The sequence below is a fragment of the Uloborus diversus genome, chromosome 7, assembly GCF_026930045.1.
Source record: "Uloborus diversus isolate 005 chromosome 7, Udiv.v.3.1, whole genome shotgun sequence".
Taxonomy (NCBI): domain Eukaryota; kingdom Metazoa; phylum Arthropoda; class Arachnida; order Araneae; family Uloboridae; genus Uloborus; species Uloborus diversus.
Genome location: NC_072737.1, coordinates 1,484,627 through 1,510,508, shown reverse-complemented (window position 1 = coordinate 1,510,508; position 25,882 = coordinate 1,484,627). Strand labels below are relative to the sequence as shown.

Sequence of the window (25,882 nt, the reverse complement as noted above, 5' to 3'; positions counted from 1 at the left end):
CAATGTGTACTAGAGGGTGCGGTAATAAAATTCAATACCACCCTAAATATAACGTAACATAACAACTCCAGGGTTCACGTACTACCACTATGAGTGTTTAAGGTATCTAAGGACCTTTAATCTTCAGAATTTTCGATTTTCTGGAAAAAATATATGTTATGCATAATTTTATTCTGAACAATTTGATACCTTATTTATTACCATACGCCAAAAACTTTTCGAGTTATTGTAAAAATGCGTAAACTTTCCCCGTAGAGATTTATGTTAACAGCAGCTGTTTAAGCCTCTTTTTCTCAGGTGCCGATTTCTTCGGTTTTCTCGTTTTGCGCGCATGATATTTCAGAAAGTTTTTTATATATTTCCGTAAAACTTTTCATGCATGTTTGTCTGATACATCTCAACGATCTGAACCTAAATTTCAACTAATTATTTAATTATTATATTTCTTTGAAACCATAACATGAATACTTATTTTGTCATCAATAATTTATTTCCAAAATTTAAAAATATTGCCTAATTTTTTAAAAAATTCAAAAAAATTGAGGAATTTTTCAATTTTTCAAAATTTCTAAGGGTTTTTTATTTTTGCACTCATTAAAAAAATTTTTTTTGCAAAACGATCACTATAATCTCTAAAAATCTGTGCATTCATTTGCTTATGAGTTTATTAGAAAATATTCTGTGATTAATTATGTAAAAAATCAAAGATTTTTTTAAAAAAATTTGGTTTTTAAAGGTTGAACATGCTCTAAATATTTGAGTCATTTATAAAATGCTTATCCAATGCACAGTTTTGTGTAAATATGTTATCCCAATTGCAAAAAGAGTATTACTTTAAAGCTGTATCTTTAATAGAAAAAAATCCTTAGGGATTCTAATGACATGAAAACACAAAAAAACCATCATCGAGAAAAAGCAATTTGAAGTTTTTCTTTTGCATAAGAACACATAGCGAGCGTGGCCTAAAACCACTCATAACTTGTTAAATATTTGAACTAAAGCAATGAAACTTTTCCCCTGTGTTCAGAATAGTTTTTAGTTTTGAAATAAGCAATAAAATTTTTTTTTGATCGTTTCATCATTTTTGAGGTACTGTAACCCCCTTAAGCATCAGCGCCATCTAGTGGGGCCGTGGTCAAATTAATAACCACCTTCTTTATTGCGTCAGGGGTTAAAAAAATTAGTCCTCATTGGGAAAACAGGGAAAATAAGGAGCACTGCGACTTCTGTGGGAAGCGAAGCGAGCACCCACCGAAATTCTGGTGGCTGTCCTGGTTCCTGTGGATGTTCGTCTTGTAGTGGTACTGCCGCCGGTTGTCCTCGAAGGTGTCCTGCGCACTGTTGTCCGCTGTCCTGGGTTTCTGCGTCACCTTCGGCTTGGGGTAGACGAAGGGGATGCCGGGACGCCTGTTCTCGTGACTCAGCTTCTCCTCCATGGTCCGGTCCACCCCCTTGCCGCCTGAAACACACGATTATACAGTTTGACCACGGATTGTATGTAATCTGGCAATCTGCCAAGTAAAGACGATTCCATCTGAAGGAATCTAGCTGGGAAGATGGGAAAATAGCGGTGGGATATTGATACACGCGTTTTATAATGTCACTCGTGCCTTATTCATTTATTGCATTCTCAGAAATAAAATAAGGGGAAACAAAAGTAGTTACCATGGAAACAACAAAAAGAAAATACAATATTTTCATTTCGTTCGGGAACGTAAAAGCAAAATGGTAAGCTCAAAACTTTGTTGTGAATAAATAAATCAATTCATTTTTGCCGTGAGAATATACATCGAATATACTTTAGATTTAAAAAATTGCTGTGAGCAAATTTTCACTTTTACAAAACTAAGGCTAAATAATAGAGAGGCAAAAGTGCACATCTAAAACAAACCAATTAACACCCCTATAAACTAATAGATACGTCCATTTCCGCCTATAAACCGGATATTAGCCTTTCCATGTAATCGATGGTCAGACAGTAATCATCACCATGTTGCCAACCGTTGGAAGCGTAAAGATAAACTTTTACATTTTTTTGACTTCGAGCCAGAATGAATCAATAAATTGCATCCAATCTTTTTCGGGAAATACTTCCAGAAACTAAGAAAATTTGTGTCACGCATAATTAAGAAAGTATAATTAAGATATGGAAATTCGTTAAAGCGAAATATAATTAAAAAAAAAAAAACTTAATTTGAATTTTGACATCTTGAATTCAAATTATGTTTTTCGCAATCACAAGTGTGTGTATGTAGGCGTGTGTGTTTGTGTACAGGGGGTATGTGTATGTGTGTAGGGGGTATATGTATGTGTGTGTAGGTATGTTTGTTTGTGTCTCTGTGCTAGCATAAGTGTGTGGGTAGTTGTGTGTATGAATGTGTGTGTGGGGGGGGTATGTGTGTGTTGGGATATGTGTTTGTGTCTGCGCGCAGGCATGAAAGTGTGGGTAGTTGTGTGTATGTGTGTGTGTATGGTTTTGTGTGTATGTGTAGGTGTCTGTATGTATGCGTGTGTGTACGTGTTTGTGTATGTGTGTAGGCGTATGTGTATGTGTGTGTAGGTGTATGTGCGTGTAAGTCTATGTGTGTGTAGGCGTATGTGTATGTGTGTGTAGGTGTATGTGTGTGTAAGTGTATGTGTGTGTATGTGTTTCTGTATGTGTGCGTAGGTGTATGTATTTATGTATGCGCGTGTGTGTAGCATATGGATGCAACCTGGAGAGGGCTTTCGCTATAAGAGCAGCATCGTGAGGAGCCGGTCGACGGTGATGCTGCGGAGAGTGGCGGTGGGAAAATAAAATCAAAGGACATCAAAACATCAAATGAGAACAATAAGCAATCGTGATTGCTCAAAAAACAGTTCGTATTTTGCCACGACAAAGAGTTTTCTGAACGAATTGCACATTAAACATACATTTATGATATTTTTGAAAATATTTCGCGAAAAAGATGTTTAGCATGAAAACCTGCATTTTCAGCTACCATCTCTGAACGTACAGCATGCTCTACAGTTGGCCGCAATATGTCTCAGAAGAGTTACAAATGTTTTCTTTAAAATCAAGTAAAGTTTTTGAGTTGTCACGACTAATGAGACATTTCTAAAGCCCGCAAAGACAAAAGTCAAGTGGATTGATATCTGGGGATCGAGGAAGTCACAGATCACGAAAGTGGTGACTCATATGTTCCTCTGTGAATAGATATTTTGAGGATGTCCTAGAGACGATGCCGAAAATAGCTCTATCTAGAGGAAGAGGATAAACAAGATTGTTTATAAAATAAGAAACATTCCATTAAATGGGCACTTCATCTGAAAGGCACCCTTTTGTAGAGTGATAATCTTTTATATCGACGTTAACATTACTAAGAAAAAAGGGGTTACAAAAGTGAAAAAGTTGCCACCACTTTTTGTGACTTTAGTAGCCAATCGCTGGAACTCAGAATTCTTAATCTGGAATTTTTCGGGTATGAATTCAGTATGCCTATTTTATTCTAAAACAGCTCAAAATCTAACTCTCCAGAAATTATGTTAAAAACAGTTCCTTTGCGTATTGTGCCGAAATAAGTGCAGGCATCGAAAGGAGCATGGAAAAATAGGGGAGAAAAAAAAACTTTCAACAGATTTTGAACTCCGACTTTCAAACTTTGTTTCCATTTACATCTTTTGAAAGTTATAAGAAATTAGTTTATATTTACTCCTTTTGAAACTAATCAATTTTGTTTCCATTCACCCCTTTTGTAATTAATGAAGTTTGTTTCTAATTACCCCTTTTGTAACTAATTGAGCTTGTTTTCATTTACCCCTTTTTAGAACTAATAAAGTGCTACAAATTACCTATTTTGAAACTAATCAATTTTGCTTATATTTACCACCTTTTGTAACTAATCAAGTTTGTTTCTATTTACCCCTTTTGAAACTAATAAAATTTATTTCCATTTAACCCTTTTGAAACTATTAAAGTGACAAAAACCATTTACACATTTTTAAAACTAATAAAGTGTTCCCATCTACCTCTTTAAAAAACTAATAAAGTGTTTCCTTTTACCCATTTTGAAACTAATAAAGTGTTCCCACTTACTCCTTTGAAACTAATAAAGTTTATTTCCTTTTACCCATTTTAAAACTAATAAAGTGTTCCCATTTAATCCTTTTGAAATTATACACTTTGATTCCACTAACCCATTTTGAAACTAATAGAGTTTGTTTCCATTTACCCATTTTGAAACTAATAGGGTTTGTTTCCCTTTACCCATTTTGAAACTATTAGAGTATGTTTCCATTTACCCATTTTGAAACTAATAAAGTGTTCCCATTTACTCCTTTTGTAACTAATAAAGTATGTTTCTATTAACTCCTTTTGAAATTATAAACTTTGATTCCACTAACTCATTTTGAAACTAATAAAGTTTATTCCCATTTACCCATTTTGAAACTAATAAAGTGTTCCCATTTACCTCCTTTTGTAGGTATGTTTCCATTTACCCCTTTTGAAATTATAAACTTTGATTCCACTAACCCATTTTGAAACTAATAGAGTTTGTTTCCATTTACCCATTTTGAAACTAATAAAGTGTTCCCATTTACTCCTTTTGAAATTATAAACTTTGATTCCACTATCCCATTTTAAAACTAATAGAGTTTGTTTTCATTTACCCATTTTGAAACTAATAGGGTTTGTTTCCCTTTACCCATTTTGAAACTAATAGAGTTTGTTTCCATTTACCCGTTTTGAAACTAATAAAGTGTTCCCATTTACTCCTTTTGAAATTATACATTTTGTTTCCACTAACCCATTTTAAAACTAATAGAGTTTGTTTCCATTTACACATTTTGAAACTAATAGGGTTTGTTTCCCTTTACCCATTTTGAAACTATTAGAGTATGTTTCCATTTACCCATTTTGAAACTAATAAAGTGTTCCCATTTACTCCTTTTGTAACTAATAAAGTATGTTTCTATTAACTCCTTTTGAAATTATAAACTTTGATTCCACTAACTCATTTTGAAACTAATAAAGTTTATTCCCATTTACCCATTTTGAAACTAATAAAGTGTTCCCATTTACCTCCTTTTGTAGGTATGTTTCCATTTACCCCTTTTGAAATTATAAACTTTGATTCCACTAACCCATTTTGAAACTAATAGAGTTTGTTTCCATTTACCCATTTTGAAACTAATAAAGTGTTCCCATTTACTCCTTTTGAAATTATAAACTTTGATTCCACTATCCCATTTTAAAACTAATAGAGTTTGTTTTCATTTACCCATTTTGAAACTAATAGGGTTTGTTTCCCTTTACCCATTTTGAAACTATTAGAGTATGTTTCCATTTTGAAACTAATAAAGTGTTCCCATTTACTCCTTTTGTAACTAATAAAGTATGTTTCTATTAACTCCTTTTGAAATTATAAACTTTGATTCCACTAACTCATTTTAAAACTAATAGAGTTTGTTTTCATTTACTCTTTTTGTAACTAATAAAGTGTTCCCATTTACCTCCTTTTGTAGGTATGTTTCCATTTACCCCTTTTGAAATTATAAACTTTGATTCCACTAACCCATTTTGAAACTAATAGAGTTTGTTTCCATTTACCCATTTTGAAACTAATAAAGTGTTCCCATTTACTCCTTTTGAAATTATAAACTTTGATTCCACTATCCCATTTTAAAACTAATAGAGTTTGTTTTCATTTACTCTTTTTGTAACTAATAAAGTGTTCCCATTTACCCCTTTTGTGTAAGTATGTGTCCATTTACTCCTTTTGAAATTATAAACTTTGATTCCACTAACCCATTTTGAAACTAAGAGAGTTTGTTCACATTTTTACCCCATGTTTGTTTTTCATCCCAATTGACCCTGCTATAATTGAAGAGAGCACGGAAAAAAACAAAAACAAAATCTTTCAACAGTTTTTTCAACACCCACCTGTTGACGGCGGCCTCAGGTTCTCGACCGTCCGTTCCTCCACGGGCAGCGGCTTGACCGTGATGTGAATGTCCGCCCGGGCGAAGCCGGATACGCAGCTGTACTTGCCGGAGTCCCGGACCGAGACGCGCCGGATTCGGAGGGCCCCCTTCAGTGATATCTTCATGCGCTTGCCGAACTCCACCTGAAACGATACGAGTGAACTTACTTACCCCCATCTCTAGGCATGCTAACGACAACTTTGTAAAATGCAGAAGATTATTTAAATGATTGCAGAAGAAGTACCTTATTCATGGCTTTATTTGCATAGGAGCTCACTGAAGCAGAGCATTTCTTTTCAATTTTAAGCAAGTTTCAGCGTTTTAGGTGAAACTCAGTCTATTTATGAATATAAATAAGGTGTGGGGTGAGGGACAGATAAAAAATGATTCAAAGAGGGTGCGGTTGATTTTTTAAGTGATCTTTTACTACGTATCTGATTTCAAATGAAGAGGGGGGGGGGGGGTGCCACAGTAATTTTACCTAAAGCAACTGAATTATTAATATTTAGCCAAGGAGGTCCAAAAACCTATTTCCCTATTCCTTTTCCGTTGAAAGAAACTAATGTTGCGTTTTAGAACTTCAATTTCGTAATAATTGCGGGGAAACGTTTTGAAACTCCATACGCTACCATCATTGAAGATCGTCTAAATTTGTGCTTTTTTAAGCTTGAGTTTCGAAAAATTACCGGATTTCTCCCAACACTACTTGAGATGTCTACAATCGCGTCTTCAGGACTTGCGAAATGTCCGGGTTAAAGCCTCCAAACATGTCCTCTTAACATCGCCGAAGATCGTCTAAAACTGCGTTTCTGACACTTCAATTCCGAAAATTTTCGGGAGGGAGATTTGAACCCCATTCCTTTCCTTAACGTCATCAAAAATGACCTACACTTGCGTTTCAGAACTTCAATTCGGAAAAAATGCCGGTGCTGGGTACCTACCTCAAGAGAGGGACGATGGCCTCCATCGCTCCTCCCTTGTATCCATCCTTGCGTGGGTATATAGAACGGTGGGCCGAAAAAATCGAAAATCAGCAGAGCACTTAGATTTAGTGCGAAAAATTTGTGATTCCCTAAAGTCAACTACTATGCAAACTTTTGTGACTCTGGTGCTACATATGCTTTAACTACTGCACCATCCCTGTTAACAAATGCTTCCTGATTGGCTATCATGAGTTTCATTATTAAAATAAATTCTAATAAGAGGGCCGTGGTAAGTCACGTCAGATGAAAGTTTGCTGCATGGGCGTATCTGGAGATTGTTCAAGGGAGGAGTGATTGATTTTTTTTACCTACCCCTCACTACGCATCCAGACTTACTACACACTCAAACACAATGTGTATTTGTGTTTGTACGTATGACTCCGTGTGAATGTTTAAATATCCCCCTCCTCCCCTCTTCGTATTATCCCTAAAGATCGTCAAGCTCCCGAAAGAGAGTTCCGAACCTAAAGTCATCAAAGATATTGTAAAATCCGGCTTTTGCAGACTTCTATTTTGAAAAATTTCTGGAGGAGGATTTCCAATGCACCTTCTAATATAATAACATTAAAGAGCTTTTAAAATTTCGTTTTTGGATCTCGTATTTCAAAATAAAGCTCTATTAGAAAGATTGTAGCCCAACCTTTAACTTTATAAGAAATGGTCTACAATTGTGTTTTTAAGACTTCTATTCTGAAAGAATGCTAGAGGGGACACCTAGAACTCCCTCCGCTAATATAATGGAAGATCACCTTAGATGGCCTATTTTGGAACCTCAATATGGAGTCCCTGTACCCCATCCCTTAACGTTTCCAAAATTGGCAACAATCGAGTTTTAATTTGGAAAAATATCCGCTGGAAAGACTCAAAATACCTTTCCCATAACATCTCCAAAGATCGCCTTATTATTATTATTATTAATATTATTATTATTATTATTTGAACTTCATTGTTGAAAAGCTTTTCGGGGAAAATTTCTTTCCTTTCGGCCAAAGGAGGGGGCAATTGCCTTCATTCGTTGTATCTTCGCTTGCCTCGCTGTCAGTTTCATAATCATCCCGTGGTTGATCCAAACAGTTCAAAGCCATACTACTAAGGACGGATCCAGAAATATTTCAAGGGAGGGCGATTGATTTTTATAACTTATTTTTTACTATGTATACGGATTTAAAAACATTGATCACAAAGATTTCGGGCTTAAATTTAGAAAGAGTTCCGGGATAGGGTCAAAACCCAAACCTCCCTTCTCCCAACGGCAATGAAACTCGTCTAAATTTGCGTTTTTACTTCCTTTTACAAAAAAGGAAGTACTGTATTCGCGAAAAAATTTTCACTCAAAAATCGGCCTTCATTTCCATTTTTCTCATCCCCGAATGAATGTTGAGTTTTTTTTTTTCGACCCGACCACACGTGGATATATGCTTAGGAACCTACAGACACCCGAAATATCCATTTTGACGACCCCCGAGTTAATTACAACGAATTTTCTCGTGACGACCGTATGTACATGTGTATGTGTGTATGTATCTCACATAACTCAAAAACGGGATGTCCTAGAAAGTTGAAATTTGGTACGTGGACTCCTAGTGGGGTCTAGTTGTGCACCTTCAATTTTGGTTGCATTCGGATGTTCCTAAGGGGTGTCTTTTGCCCCTTTTTGGGGGGAAATCATTGTTAATTTCGATGTAAACTCAAGTTGTGTTAAAATTTGTCGGACACTTGGTGATATATCACCAGTCTTTTGGTCGCCAAGTTTTGTCGCCAACTTGGCGACAAATTTGGAGATTTTTAAAACAAATTTTTAAAATTTTGTTTCAGTTTGGCCACTATGATATTTAGAGAGTAAATAATTGAATCCCATTAAAATTGCCAATAATGGGGAAATGACATTAAATTGGAGTAAAAGGAAGTCATGTGATGCACACATCAGCTCGTTTGAACTTCATTTTCGAAAAATTACCGGTCCCTCCCTTGTATCCTAGTGTCCTTGTATCCTTATTACTAGTGATTAAGTTCGCTCACTCACCGGTTGGTCGTCTTTGTACCAGGCCACGTTCGTCTTGTTGTGGTTCCTGCTGGGACACCTGATCTTGAGGTTGGTCTCCGCGAAGACGACGGCCGTGCCCCCCACCTTTAGGAACACCCGCCGCTGGGGGTGTTGCTGAACGTAGGTGCCGCCCCCCCTCGGGGCCGCGCTCTCGTCCGTCGGGCAGGGCTTCGCGTTGCAGGGCTTCCGGATCTTGGGCTGCCGGATCTTGGCGCAGTCCGAGGGCGCGAACTCCAGGACCTGGCCGAACGCCATCTCCTTCATGCAATGGATCTTGCGCGTCTTGTAGCCGCCGTTGCAGCTCTTCGAACACTGCGGGAATCCGGAAAACAAAACAACAGTTACTTATGCATCGAGAGGTAATGACAATAGAACATCGTTTATCCGGCCTCCGTTAATCCGGATCTCCAGATAATCCGGCTTAAAAAAGTTAATTGACCTTAACAGTTTAAAACTATGATAGCTGCTGCGATTTACAATAAATGTGAAGCTGCTATTCAAACACTACCAACAGTTATTTTATACAGGGCCGTATGCAAGGGGGTGGTTTATGGGGTTCAAACCCCCTCCGAAATTTTTCATCCAAAGAAATGCTTTACATTATTTATTTATTTTATTTATTCTTTCGGGACAAAAATAATATTGTTATTATTATTTCAATTTCATTTGTGAAATGAAATTAGTATGGTTGAAAAATTGTACAAACTCATTGTGTGTTTATGGTAGTTATTGAGTGATTCATTTATTATATAACAATATGGCGTTTTGTAAGAACATCCTCTCCTTCCATTTAGATAATCTATTGTAACAAAAATCAATGGAATACACATGAAACGAAATTTGATAGACCATATAAACGTTTCGAAGAATGTGTTTGGCAAAACACATCGTAATGACAGTAGAACATCGTTTATCCGGCCTCTGTTACTCCGGATCTCCAAATAATCCGGCTTAAAAATGTTAATTGACCAAAACAATTTTAAATTATGACTAGCTGCGTAGCTAGAAAATAAAAACCACCTCGAAAACAAAAGTTATGATAAGTGACGCGAGTTCAACACTCAAGCTTAAACCAAAACAAAAAAAAAAGTCAGTAAAATTTTGCGGAAGATTGCGGAAAAACTCCCAAAAAGGAAACATTTTAAATCCCCTAATTACAGGAAAAGCCTCAAAACAAAAACAAGAATTTTAACTGTGCATATTCGAGAAAAAATAATGGCAACAGATCTTTAGTCTCGGTATGATTTTCTTCACCCGCTACACATTTTAATAAAAGCATTGTTGCGGAAAGTGGAGATGAAGCACTGAATAATCATTTGAATGGAGGAAAGCCTTCGAAAAATAGGGATTTTAAGTCGAAATCCAAGTGCCATAATGAATAGTTTTTAATGGATATCTCCGCTCATTATTATCGGAGGATTATGTTAAATAGTCAAACATGAAGACGGGAAGATGACGAATCCATCGATACCTGGTTCGACGGTCAATTCACTGTCGTTCGGGAGAAGAAGCTTGGACATACATACATACATACGCTCAGTTTTTAATTATATAAGAAATAGCTGCTGTGATTTACAATAAATATGAAGCTGCTATTCAAACACTACTAACAGTTATTTTATATCTTTACAAGGGCGGATCCAGAAATTTTTCAAGGAGGGGGCGCTTGACTTTTAACTGACCTTTTACTGCGGATCTGATTATACATGTTTGCGGGGCTACCACAGCATTTATATCTAACGCAACTAAAATATAGAGATTTAGCCAAGGAGGTCTCCAGGCCTACTCCTTTTCCATTGAAAGAGGTATTCTGAAATTGCGTTTTAAAACTTCAATTTCGGACGAAAAAGTTCTCAAATTTGAACCGAAACGCAGAGTCAAAATGGCTCCGACTTTGTCGTATTCAAATTTGAAGCAATGAAAAACTTATCAAAGCTCAAATCAACAAATGCTCATTTTCGAATTCTTTGTGCTCATTTTTAAATATCGTTACAAATCCTGTAAATAGTAATTATTGTAGTAACGTAACCTGTAAATAGTTTCCCGTAATGAATATACAACCCCTTTTCATATGGCTAAAGTATACGACCCCCCTATTTCCTTTTTGTTCATTGATAAAATTTGATAACGGTCTACTATTTTCCAGAAACGTGTGGAATATTTGAGAAATTTGTTTTCGGTGTGTATATAAGCCGTTAGCGATGGATAAAAAAGTTAAGTTTCGATTGAGATTTCGAACTGAGAGCGTATTTGCTCTGTTTATTGCGAGGCATTTCGCTGTGTTGTTTTCGTATCTGGAAGTAAATGCGTGTGTAAACGTTGAGTTTACGGTGTTGTGTGATAATTGCTTCATTGCTGATGAATAATTTAGCAGTTGTTGACGATCTTTCCTGTACATAGTGTAAATAAATTTCCTGTGTTTTTATCAAGAACTGTGTCTTCATTTCAAGAAAGTGGAAGTCGCACCGAATCCGTTACAATATGTAATAATTCCCACGTTGAGTATTGACCGAACTATTTACTCATTTTTGAGTACGAAATAATTCTGCACACTATTTGAAAACATGGGTACTCATATTTGAAACAAAAGGTTTCAAGAAAATTTGAAAGCATGAATGTACTCATTTTTGAAAACTTCGTTTTCATCAGTGAACGTTTCGAAGCTCAATCTTCCTAACATCATCGAAGATCTACTAAACTTGCGCTTTTTGCAACCTTCAGTTTCGAAAACTTACCGGACGAAAGTCACTGAACCCAGTCTTTCCCAACACTACATAGAATGTCTATTATGGCGTAATTAAGATTTAAATTTTGCGAAATAAGCAGGGGAAGGCCGCCAGACGCCTCCTCCTAACATTGCCAAAGATCGTCTAAAATTGCCTTTATGAAAATTCAATTCCGAAAAGTTTCCAGGAGGGAAATTCGAAGACTATTCCGTTTCTTAATGTCATCAAAAACGGCCTACGCCCGCTCTTTGAAACTTCAATTCGGAAAAACTGCCGGTGGAGCAGTTTCGTCCTTTGTATGGACTCCTCAGTCTGGAATAGTCAATAACCGAGCTGGAGGAATCATCTCATTGAAACTGCGAGTGCCAAGCCAAGTAATAAGCGGTAGTACTTCCTTGTGCACTGAAAATACTACCGAATCTATTAGATGGCTTTTGAACTAATCAGAGTGCTAAATATCATCGTTTTCAAAACCCTTCAAAGGAGTCTTACTAGGCAAAGTTACACCTGCTGACGGTACTAGTAAAGCTCTGTAGACTAACATCCTATTTAGTGTCATTAAGGTTTTGCCGCCAATCCCTTAGTGTATAAGTACTCTAGAAAAGTACATGAATTATGTAAGGAATATTTTTCTCCTAGTAGAGTGTTAACCCATTCAGACCTGGTGTCCGGTATACCGGACATACACTTTAAAACAGCTGCTGATCATTTAATAATTGATTTAATTAGTTGATTTTTTTTTGTAGTTGACTCTTTACATTCTGCTTATTATAATCTGTGAAATAATTTTTCGTTTTGGGATTGACAACACTGACATATGAGGATTGAGAGATAGAGAGTGGCTCATTTTTCCAACCATGGATTTTCATCTGAAAAGCGAGGATTTTTTCCTGATTTTTGTAAAAATATATAATCTTTAATTAATCGCTTCAAATGCTAATATTATGTTTTATAATTGTTTGTAGAACATTTTATAATGAAGTTTGTTCGGTATTTTATCGTTTTTGTATATGAAATATGGATTTCAAAAATATGAGTCCGGAGTATTGGACGTGCCATAACCCTTTTCATTTTTCTCCCACAAACTCAAAATGTTGTCTATAAGATACCCTTTAACCATAGTACACTGTGTACCAAATATCAACATATTTGGTCCAATATTTCATAATTCCGACTGAAGGGGTTAATGTATGAAAATCATTTGTTTTTGAATCTCAACGGAAAACTCTAAAATCTCTTGAAGTGTTACGAACCTGACTTGAACAACTTAGTGCTTTTGCGGTATTTAATTAACGTTATAATGAAACGCCCGAGATTCGGAAGGTGCACAATAGTCCAGGGTTACCAACTCCTAAAAATGTTTCCCCCTAAACTCAACTCATAAAACCCCTGAATGACGTCAGAAAGTCACGTGATCCTTTGAATGTGACGTCACACATGGGATTAAAAGGCCACGTGACCATTGCTATTTTTCGCTGCTTGAGTGAGTAAAGGCATTTGTATCATTTTTATGACATTTCTGATCAAAACCATGGACTATAAAGGCTCAAAAAAAGACTATGAAAGTAAAAAAAAGAATGAAACAATCCAAAAATTACGTTTCCAAAGATAAAAGAAAAGCATTTTTACCTGATAAAACTCTAAAATTAAAACCCCTCAATTTACCCCTAAAAATTTTATCCCCCTAAAAAAATCCCATTCTGAAATTTTCCCCCTAAATTAGGGGGGAATGAAACAATCCAAAAATTACGTTTCCAAAGGTAAAAGATAAGCATTTTTACCTGATAAAACTCTAAAATTAAAACCCCTAAATTTACAGCTAAAAATTTTATCCCCCTAAAAAAATCCCATTCTGAAATTTTCCCCCTAAATTAGGGGGGAATGAAACAATCCAAAAATTACGTTTCCAAAGGTAAAAGAAAAGCATTTTTACCTGATAAAACTCTAAAATTAAAACCCCTAAATTTACCCCTAAAAATTTTATCCCCCTAAAAAAATCCCATTCTGAAATTTCCCCCCTAAATTAGGGGGGAATGAAACAATCCAAAAATTACGTTTCCAAAGGTAAAAGAAAAGCATTTTTACCTGATAAAACTCTAAAATTAAAACCCCTCAATTTACCCCTAAAAATTTTATCCCCCTAAAAAAAATCCCATTCTGAAATTTTCCCCCTAAATTAGGGGGGAATGAAACAATCCAAAAATTACGTTTCCAAAGGTAAAAGAAAAGCATTTTTTACCTGATAAAACTCTAAAATTAAAACCCCTAAATTTACAGCTAAAAATTTTATCCCCCTAAAAAAATCCCATTCTGAAATTTCCCCCCTAAATTAGGGGGGAATGAAACAATCCAAAAATTACGTTTCCAAAGGTAAAAGAAAAGCATTTTTACCTGATAAAACTCTAAAATTAAAACCCCTCAATTTACCCCTAAAAATTTTATCCCCCTAAAAAAAATCCCATTCTGAAATTTTCCCCCTAAATTAGGGGGGGAATGAAACAATCCAAAAATTACGTTTCCAAAGGTAAAAGATAAGCATTTTTACCTGATAAAACTCTAAAATTAAAACCCCTAAATTTACAGCTAAAAATTTTATCCCCCTAAAAAAATCCCATTCTGAAATTTTCCCCCTAAATTAGGGGGGAATGAAACAATCCAAAAATTACGTTTCCAAAGGTAAAAGAAAAGCATTTTTACCTGATAAAACTCTAAAATTAAAACCCCTAAATTTACCCCTAAAAATTTTATCCCCCTAAAAAAATCCCATTCTGAAATTTCCCCCCTAAATTAGGGGGGAATGAAACAATCCAAAAATTACGTTTCCAAAGGTAAAAGAAAAGCATTTTTACCTGATAAAACTCTAAAATTAAAACCCCTCAATTTACCCCTAAAAATTTTATCCCCCTAAAAAAATCCCATTCTGAAATTTTCCCCCTAAATTAGGGGGGAATGAAACAATCCAAAAATTACGTTTCCAAAGGTAAAAGATAAGCATTTTTACCTGATAAAACTCTAAAATTAAAACCCCTAAATTTACAGCTAAAAATTTTATCCCCCTAAAAAAATCCCATTCTGAAATTTTCCCCCTAAATTAGGGGGGAATGAAACAATCCAAAAATTACGTTTCCCAAAGGTAAAAGAAAAGCATTTTTACCTGATAAAACTCTAAAATTAAAACCCCCTAAATTTACCCCTAAAAATTTTATCCCCCTAAAAAAATCCCATTCTGAAATTTCCCCCCTAAATTAGGGGGGAATGAAACAATCCAAAAATTACGTTTCCAAAGGTAAAAGAAAAGCATTTTTACCTGATAAAACTCTAAAATTAAAACCCCTCAATTTACCCCTAAAAATTTTATCCCCCTAAAAAAATCCCATTCTGAAATTTCCCCCCTAAATTAGGGGGGAATGAAACAATCCAAAAATTACGTTTCCAAAGGTAAAAGAAAAGCATTTTTACCTGATAAAACTCTAAAATTAAAACCCCTAAATTTACAGCTAAAAATTTTATCCCCCTAAAAAAATCCCATTCTGAAATTTTCCCCCTAAATTAGGGGGGGAATGAAACAATCCAAAAATTACGTTTCCAAAGGTAAAAGAAAAGCATTTTTACCTGATAAAACTCTAAAATTAAAACCCCTAAATTTACCCCTAAAAATTTTATCCCCCTAAAAAAATCCCATTCTGAAATTTCCCCCCTAAATTAGGGGGGAATGAAACAATCCAAAAATTACGTTTCCAAAGGTAAAAGAAAAGCATTTTTACCTGATAAAACTCTAAAATTAAAACCCCTCAATTTACCCCTAAAAAATTTTATCCCCCTAAAAAAATCCCATTCTGAAATTTTCCCCCTAAATTAGGGGGGAATGAAACAATCCAAAAATTACGTTTCCAAAGGTAAAAGATAAGCATTTTTACCTGATAAAACTCTAAAATTAAAACCCCTAAATTTACAGCTAAAAATTTTATCCCCCTAAAAAAATCCCATTCTGAAATTTTCCCCCTAAATTAGGGGGGAATGAAACAATCCAAAAATTACGTTTCCAAAGGTAAAAGAAAAGCATTTTTACCTGATAAAACTCTAAAATTAAAACCCCTAAATTTACCCCTAAAAATTTTATCCCCCTAAAAAAATCCCATTCTGAAATTTCCCCCCTAAATTAGGGGGGAATGAAACAATCCAAAAATTACGTTTCCAAAGGTAAAAGAAAAGCATTTTTACCTGATAAAACTCTAAAATTAAAACCCCTCAATTTACCCCTAAAAATTTTATCCCCCTAAAAAAATCCCATTCTGAAATTTTCCCCCTAAATTAGGGGGGAATGAAACAATCCAAAAATTACGTTTCCAAAGGTAAAAGAAAAGCATTTTTACCTGATAAAACTCTAAAATTAAAACCCCTCAATTTACCCCTAAAAATTTTATCCCCCTAAAAAAATCCCATTCTGAAATTTTCCCCCTAAATTAGGGGGGAATGAAACAATCCAAAAATTACGTTTCCAAAGGTAAAAGATAAGCATTTTTACCTGATAAAACTCTAAAATTAAAACCCCTAAATTTACAGCTAAAAATTTTATCCCCCTAAAAAAATCCCATTCTGAAATTTTCCCCCTAAATTAGGGGGGAATGAAACAATCCAAAAATTACGTTTCCAAAGGTAAAAGAAAAGCATTTTTACCTGATAAAACTCTAAAATTAAAACCCCTAAATTTACCCCTAAAAATTTTATCCCCCTAAAAAAATCCCATTCTGAAATTTCCCCCCTAAATTAGGGGGGAATGAAACAATCCAAAAATTACGTTTCCAAAGGTAAAAGAAAAGCATTTTTACCTGATAAAACTCTAAAATTAAAACCCCTCAATTTACCCCTAAAAATTTTATCCCCCTAAAAAAATCCCATTCTGAAATTTTCCCCCTAAATTAGGGGGGAATGAAACAATCCAAAAATTACGTTTCCAAAGGTAAAAGAAAAGCATTTTTACCTGATAAAACTCTAAAATTAAAACCCCTCAATTTACCCCTAAAAATTTTATCCCCCTAAAAAAATCCCATTCTGAAATTTCCCCCCTAAATTAGGGGGGAATGAAACAATCCAAAAATTACGTTTCCAAAGGTAAAAGAAAAGCATTTTTACCTGATAAAACTCTAAAATTAAAACCCCTCAATTTACCCCTAAAAATTTTATCCCCCTAAAAAAATCCCATTCTGAAATTTTCCCCCTAAATTAGGGGGGAATGAAACAATCCAAAAATTACGTTTCCAAAGGTAAAAGATAAGCATTTTTACCTGATAAAACTCTAAAATTAAAACCCCTAAATTTACAGCTAAAAATTTTATCCCCCTAAAAAAATCCCATTCTGAAATTTTCCCCCTAAATTAGGGGGGAATGAAACAATCCAAAAATTACGTTTCCAAAGGTAAAAGAAAAGCATTTTTACCTGATAAAACTCTAAAATTAAAACCCCTAAATTTACCCCTAAAAATTTTATCCCCCTAAAAAAATCCCATTCTGAAATTTCCCCCCTAAATTTAGGGGGAAAACTCCCAAGTTGGCAACCCTGACAATAGTGCCCCTCTGATATGCTGAGTTATGACACTGAGGGTCATTGTCAATGGGTTGAGTTGCATTGCTTCCGGACACTGTTAAAAATTATTCCGAAGCAGCACTTTTCACCGTAAAATCTTATTTCAATGTACAATTTTATGGTAGAAAAAGCAAAAGGGTCATTTTCCCTAAACAGCGCAATTTGGACAGGGCAAGGAATGGCATTCACTGTGCCAGGGGAATGACACTTAGAGGAAATAATGCGTTTTACTGACGATATTATAATTTATGTGGGAAAAGGAAACACTACTTTTATGAAATTGAAAAAGATCCAATGTCGTGGTGTCCAAAAAGTAGTTATTGTGGTTATTTGTTTCCTTTACATTTTACAGGGGAAGGACGACAGGGGAATGACAAAATTAAAGTTAACTTATATATTGTCGTAACTGCAAACAACAAATATCAATGTCACTTAAAGTAAGGGGGGGGGGACTCTATACAAACAAGAGCCAATCATTCATTGAGCGATTATTACAAAATTAAATAAATTATCAGAGACAGGGTAATGACAGTCATTAAAAATACTTATCAAGATTTAACTTGAGATCACCCGAATATACTCGACACCGTGTATTTATTCAAAAAGAACTAATTAAGATTATTTCTATGATGAGACCAGAATTCAAAGATTAAATTATGAGTTGATACAACTATTACCAGGTGTGAGAAACGTTCATTCCATTCCTCGACAGGGGAATGACAAAAAATCAAAGGACATTTTTTACTATTTTTTTTTTAAATAGTGCAAACCTTGAAAAGTTTTTATTTTTCTATTTTACAACATTGCATAACACTTGTTAAGAGGTTAAACAACAATTTCTGTACAAATATGCATGGCTTCCTGAATCTTTAGAGCTGATTTTGCTTTACGGTGGAGGTAGGGACACACAGGGGAATGACATTTATCATGTCAAAAAATTATTTAAATGTATAATAATAATAGAGTGTTTGCTTTAACTCTTATTTTACAAACATAAAAACATGTTGTTAAAGCATTCTAGCGTCAGTTTTATTTCTATACTAGTTAGTTTGTTATTTTTGGAGCAAGGACAAGAATTTAGTAGTTTAGAGAAAATGACCCTATAACGAAGCGCCCGAGATTTGGAAGGTGCACTATATTAGTGTCACTCTGACATGCTGAGTTATGACATTGAGGGTCATTGTCAATGAGTTGAGTTGCATTGCCTTCGGACACTGTTAAAAATTATTCCGAGGCAGCACTTTTCACCGTAAAATCTTATTTTACTGTAAAATTTTACGGTAGAAAAAGCAAAAACGCTGTGACTGGTTGCGCTGAGTAAAATAACGTTCTTCAAGCAGTGGGGTTCGAACCTGAGTTCCTATTATTCGTAGAGCACTCTGCTAGTCCCCATACTGAATGGCTTTCGACGGGAAAGCGGGAATGGGGAATTACAGTCGGAGCTCCGTATATCGAAGTAGCAAATTGCAGGAAAAAAATTCGATATATACAAATTTCGATATATGGAAACGATCTTATCTTTATACTAATAATAAAGCTGAAAGTCTCTGTGTCCGGAGGATGTCTGGATGTCTGTAGGATGTCTGTGACGCGCATAGCGCCTAGACCGTTCGGCCGATTTTCATGAAATTTGGCACAAAGTTATACTCAATTCAGCGAGAGCTGATAGAGGAAGTAAACAAAGATGGTTGCTACTTTCATGACTTACTCGCCCGATTGGCAATGCTGTTCGCATTGAAAGTGCGGACATTTCGCTTATCTGATTGGCGCTGTTTTCAATCATCCCAGCGCCAAGCAGACAGCGGTAACGCCAATTGTCACGTTGCTTTGTTTACGTCCACTATCAGCTCTCGCTAAATAGACTATAGTATGTAGCATGGGGGTGTGCTCCTCGAAGCGATTTTTCGAAAATTCGATGTGGTTCTTTTTCTATTCTAATTTTAAGAAAAAAAAACTATCATAAATTGCGAAATGATCATAACGTGGAACCGTAACATGGGCACAAGCCAATGGGCGAGATACGAAATGATCATAACGTGGAACCGTAAGATGGGTGCAAGCCAACTGGCGAGAAAATTCACCATACATTATTTGTAAATATACAGGCGAACCAAAAGACCTTTTGAATTTTTCTATTACGGGCAAAGCCGTGCGGGTATCACTAGTTTTATCATAAAAGTATACTAAAACATTAAAATAAAAGCTAATTTTCGTGTATGAAACCCAATTTATAATTTATACGAGTATCGGATTAAATGAAAGTTAATAATTAAAAAATTAACAGAAATTACATTTTTACGCCAACCATACATCTTCATATTCTTTGGCAATTCATCTTGATCGCAACATGAGGGGATTTTCGTTTTAACAATGTGATCGAGAGAAAAGTAAAGAATCAATCTACTTAACTTGAATGATTTTTACTGAAGCAAAGAAAACTAGGAATGATAATCAGCAAACAAAAGGGATATTTTGAAACTGATTTTACAGTGTTACTGGTTACAGCTGAGATTTGAAATAAACTTGGGGGAATTTAAGAACTTCAGAAATGAACAACGACTTAACTACACACCCTTCAACCCAAGATTTCTTATGAGTTTCGTAGCAACCTTTAGTGTGAACGTAATTTACGGTAATAGTTACAGTGACCTCTCACTTATAGGCGACCCAAGGGGACAACGAAATTTTCTCGCACAAGTAAAATTCGCGCATAAGCGAAAAACCCAAAAATAAGCTTAAATGCAATTAGTTTACATCAGTTATGGTAATATTAGTGGTACACTACTAATATTAATGAATCAATATGGACATAATTTCGGTTTATCCATTGTAATTTAAAAAAAAATGAAGTTGTACGTTCTGTTATTTTTATACACTGTACAGCACGTAAGCGAATTCCCCCAAACCTAAAATGTTGCGTGATCAAAGCTACGAGGATGAAAAGATCTTCGAAAGGCAACGTCAATGCTTACCGCTTGACCACGACTTTTAATGACGACAACCTTTTCGTATGTAACCCGTTCTCTCCTCTCGATGTCAATCACAAGACTAATTCCACCCCTAATTGCTCACTTGTGCAAAAAAGAACGCATGTTTGGAAGAATTCGAACAATGGAATACAGGTATGCGATACATTCCAAGAGACAGAAGAAGAAGGGTACAAATCTTCTGATAAGCAAAGCGCAAATATGCGATTTAACTTAAAATTGAAAAAAATTTATCGCGCATAAGTGAAAGGTGCATTTTAGGTTTCGCGTATAAATGAACAAGAGTTAACATTGTTTCCCTATATCGCTGGCCAGGCCCGTAAGAAAAACGCGTATAAGTGAAAAACGCGTATAACAGAGGTCGCGTATAAGCGAGAGATCACTGTATCTAAAAAGCTCCCTGAATTTTTAACAGTGTAGTAATTTCTTAAAAGTATTCGAAAACGCTTCAACAAGGCGGCCCTTTTTCAGTGAGATTCGAAAAAAAAAAGTTAACAATAATCAAGACCAAAACCCAGTAAACGACTTATCAGAACCACACCATAAAGAGCTTTTCAGCACAGAGAGACAAGAGGATTCGAACCTTGGACCAGGGGTCCGTCTTCCAGTGGTAGGGGCAGTCGAAGACGTTGCAGAACATCTCTTCCTGCGGCTTGGGGGGCGGGCACTTGTTGGCTTCCACCACCAGCGTGTTGTCCGCGCCCCGGATCATCTCGTGGAGGCACTGCACTTTCCGACGCATGAGGCCGCCCCCGCACGGCTTCGAGCATGGTCCGTAGTCCGTCACGTTCCACCTGCCGGAGAGGAAATGCTCAAACAAACGGAAGACAGTTGGAGCCAAGTCCGGTGAGTCAGCAAGAAATAAGCTGCCCACTTCAAAGAAAGCTAGAGTCTCTTGAAACCAGAAAAGCTTTTACCATGATAATTTTAGGTTATTGAAAAAAAGCAGTCGAAAACTTTGTACTATGGAATGAGTAAAAATGACAACAACGTGCATAAAGTACAAATTTTTAACTCTATTTTACTACTTCATTTGTACTTTATGCACGTTGTTGTCATTTTAACTCATTTTAGGTTATTCTGTATTTATAACGTATTAAATTTTTTGTGTAAAGCGCCACCTATCGGTGGCTTTTTGAACTATTTTTTATTTAATAAGTGTGAAGCGCATCATTTGAGTTATCTGTAGTTCAAATTCCATCTCATTCGAACCAACAGAATGGAATCTAAAGCCCTCTGTAGGCTATAGGGAAGAGGCTATAGGCTTGCTGTGCAAGCCTATAGCCTCCCCCCCCAATAAAAGAAGGCAGAGAGTTGTTGAAGAAAAGTACAGGGTCAGCAAAAGATATGTTGTCTACTTCAGAGGGCTCTCACACTTAATAAATAAAAAATAGTTCAAAAAGCCACCGATAGGTGGCGCTTTACACAAAAAACATTTATTGCGTTATAAATACAGAATACAAATTAATAATGCGTTATAAATACAAAATTTAGCCCAGATGACCCGTACTCTATCTCTGACAGCAGTGTTATGACGCGTACTCATACGGCAATTGAGAAAAATACCCAATTATACTTATGTCGCTGAAATGGTTAGTATGGCTACATAAGAGGTAATCCATCATTTCATTATTAGTTATCGAACAATGATGTTCAAAATGAGATCAACAGAGTTAAAGCAGCGCCTTATTTCTAAAAAAAAAAATAGTGTGGAAGCTTCATACTGCACTGGGAAGGAAATACGTTTTTTATACATTTGTAGAACAGCGTTTTGGTTTCCAAACTAACAAAAGAAAAGTGCTGGAATTCGAACCCCCCTCCCCCCTTTTTTGAGCTTTATTTTCAGCAGAAATCAAGTGAGCAAGTTTGTACAATAAAGCTCAAATACAATAGATGACAAAAATACAAAATAAGGAAGAATTTGCAAATATACTGCGCTTTGCCTTCTTACGGCAGTATAGCCTCTAGACCTTATTTTCATTCATAAATAGTCCGAATGTTTTTAAATGAGTAAAAGTTGACATAAGGAGGAAGAACAAGAACTGAGCTCCCATGAGTTTATAACGTTATAAACGTTAACACAATAAAAAATATCACACTAACTTAAAAAACCGTCATTAACAGCATCGGATTTTTTAACAATTTAATTGGTGGTTAACAACTGATGTTGAAATTAGTTTATAGCCGGCAATAACGTGTTTATAACTGTTTTGTGATTAGTTCTACTTTACCCTAACAAATAAATTTTCAATTTCTTCATGACTAGGGTTACTGGGATGTGTGATGTTTCAAGTTACATGCGATTTGCTTTGCTGGAACAAGTAAAGTCTCAATGAGACTATGACTGCTTTTGCTAGGACGTTACAGCTGATTATTGGAATGCAGCAAACTGCAATTGTTCATGAGCATTGGCGTTAATAGGGTGCGTGAGAATTGATTTCACTGAAACAACATATCTACTGGTATCTTAAAGATCGCACTCAAAAAACAACAATTTCAAAAATGACGAAAAATTACTCAAAAATTTGCATCTATCGCGAGTCAAAATGGCTCCGACTACAGGACATTCAAATTTGAAACATTCAAATACTCAAATCAACATGTGTGCTCATTTTTGAGGTATTTGTGCTCTTTGTTGAGTATGTAATAATTTCAAAACTGAGTATTATGTACTCATTTTTGAGGTATTTGTGCTCTTTGTTGAATATGTAATAATTTCAAAACTGAGTATTATGTACTCATTTTTGAGGCATTTGTGCTCTTTGTTGAATACGTAATAATTTCAAAACTGAGTATTATGTACTCATTTTTGAGCATGAAATAATTCAGCACACTATTTGAAAACATGGGCACTCATATTTGAAACAAAAGATTTCAAGAAAATTTGAAAGCATGAATGTACTCATTTTTGAAAACTTCATTTTCTCAGTGCGTGGAAATGAACCTGCTTGAATTGAACCTGGATGCAATCAGAGCTGTGGAGTCGGTAGCAAAATGACAGAGCCACGACTGTCGGAACTTCAAAGGCTACCGACTCCGACTGCTTCACCGAAAAATCCACGACTCCGAGACTCCGACTCCACAACCCTGGATGCGACGGTTCGAGAATTTCGATTCCGAGTCGCAACTGACTACAACTGTATTTATGTCGAGGACTGCATACTAAGTGCCTTGCCTCCATTATATTTTATACCGATAGATGGCAGCACCATCACCGGATCGAACAGTTAATGAGAATTTAGAACTAGATCGGGAGCTAATAGCTACCTGGTGCTATCACCCCGAGAGGTATCGTTTCACTTGGAGGACATAGAGACCACGAGCATATATTAAACGTCGCCCAGTCCCCTTTAGTGACGACGGTGGATCTTCGACCATCGAGGTTCGAACTCAGGACCCTCCGGCCCCGAATCCGACACTCTACCGATCGGGCTACCACGGCCCCTACGGTTCGAAAGAGCATTCGAATGAATCTTACTTGGGCGGGCAGGGCATGTCATTGCAGGTTTGCGTGATGGCGTCAGGCTTGAGGGTGATGTCGCACAGCGAGGGCTTCACGACGGCCTGGTCGTGGTCACGCAAGCACTGGATCACAGACTCCCGCGTCCCTGGAAGAGAACAATGGAATGCAGAATCGAACACCACATCTGTACATCTTTATATACAAATACAAATACAAAAGTGACGACCAGCAACAGGCTCTGGGCCCAGCTGGACTGGTCCTAGTCAATTTACAATCCCCAGTGAAGATCGATGGCCCTCTTAAAACTATCCACTCCCTTGCTCATTACCACCTCTTCCGGTAAGCTGTTCCAAGCTGTTACAATCCCCAGTGAAGATCAATGGCCCTCTTAAAACTCTTAAATCTACTCCCTTGCTCATTACCACCTCTTCCGGTAAGCTGTTCCAAGCTGTTACAATCCCCAGTAAAGATCAATGGCTCTCTTAAAACTCTTAAATCTACTCCCTTGCTCATTACCACCTCTTCCGGTAAGCTGTTCCAAGCTGTTACAATCCCCAGTGAAGATCAATGGCCCTCTTAAAACTCTTAAATCTACTCCCTTGCTCATTACCACCTCTTCCGGTAAGCTGTTCCAAGGTTCCACTACCCTGCTAAAATAATAATTTTTCCTAATATCCCTAATGTAAATTATCAATACATTTTCTAAAACTAGTTGACAGGGTGGCTAGATTAGCCGCTTCGATCTCGCCGCCTACGACGATTTCTGTAGCCCGCCAACAGCGGTGTACTTCGGGGATTTCGTCCCCTTTTTGTCGTCAAAGGCGGGAAAAAGAACGCGGCGGAACATTAATTAATCAGCACAGGGATGCCCATTCCCCTCAAGGAGGAATGCCACACTCCCTCAGACATCATGAAGCGCCCCCCCCCCCCCCCCCAAAGTGAGAGAAATACCCTCAAAATTACTCCCCTGAAATTTTTTATGGCGCAGTTTTGATCAGTAGAACATTAATTAATAATATTTTCTCCACGCCTCATGTCGAACTTACAGCTTGAACCCGGAACTGTTGCTCCAAGGTCAAGTATTCTGTAGGTTCGTTTCCTTGCAAGTAACTTTGGAACGATTCCAAGCAACAGACAATCGGTAATTTTGAAGCGAATGCAACGTTGCATAGAATTGACGGTTTAATTAATGTCTCCGCTAATGAATATCGTAGAAAAAAGAACACTACCTAAACACGATGCCCGAAAAATTAAAAATCGACCGATACCTTGTGCGATCATCCATTCTCTGGCGTTCGGAAGGACTTAGAGTGACAAACGTAGACAGAAACGAAGATACACTCAGTTTTTAATAGTATAAAATTTGAATGGGGGGGGGGGGGGGTTGTGGACACAATAACTGAACTAATTTATAACATAAACTACTGTTGTTACAACTACAAGTATTTACATCATGTTCATAGCACACGATCAAAACACAGACTGAACATCATTACTACGGAGCATGCGCCGACATTCACTCCCTCTGGCGGTTGTCAAACGCAATGTACTTACTTCGCATATTGACTTTTTACTAGTAATGGCTAATATTAGCTAATTATGGGTGAAAAGTGATCATTCAAGAAATTATGTATCTGATGACACAAAAGTCCAGCTTTTAGAGTTTTTACAAAAACAGTTCTTTTTTTAACAGAAAAAAAAAATACAGCAGTGATCAAGTTTTACTATTTAGAGAGAGACAGTCAAAAGTGTTAATCACTTTACACTAGAAAAACTACACTCGGTGATTTAAAAAAAAAAAAGAAAGAAACTGAAAATGAAATAGAAAAGAAAAAACTATACTTGTTTAAATTTTCTAGAAAAACTCATTCAAATCTACAAAAAGCCAACTTTCGCTTCACTAAATAATAAAAAACTCTCCCGATGTTTCTGTGGTCGAGATCTTAACTCGTTCGATGCAATATTTCTATTTGTTAACACGAAAAAAAGAAGAGCACGATTTTCATTTTTTTTTAAAAACTATTCACTGAGAAACCAGTCACATATTTGCTTTGTCAACAACCGCTTCTTGCATATTTTATGGGGCCAGAGTGTAGATTTTAGTAGGCGCGTCACGGGGTTGGCGACGAAA

The 25,882-nt window shown here is 36.2% G+C and overlaps 1 protein-coding gene across 1 annotated transcript in view; it reads right to left on the bottom strand.

Annotated features, from left to right (window-relative positions):
• Positions 1-25,882, bottom strand: part of LOC129226158 (protein madd-4-like) — a 92,875-nt gene that overhangs the window by 46,732 nt on the left and 20,261 nt on the right. The window contains exons 4-8 of the mRNA XM_054860758.1: positions 23,767-23,896; positions 20,872-21,082; positions 8,971-9,303; positions 5,924-6,107; positions 1,253-1,459 (exon numbers count right to left, since the gene is read on the bottom strand). Of these exons, the coding sequence (XP_054716733.1) occupies positions 1,253-1,459; positions 5,924-6,107; positions 8,971-9,303; positions 20,872-21,082; positions 23,767-23,896 (1,065 nt within the window). The remainder of the gene's footprint in view (positions 1-1,252; positions 1,460-5,923; positions 6,108-8,970; positions 9,304-20,871; positions 21,083-23,766; positions 23,897-25,882) is intronic.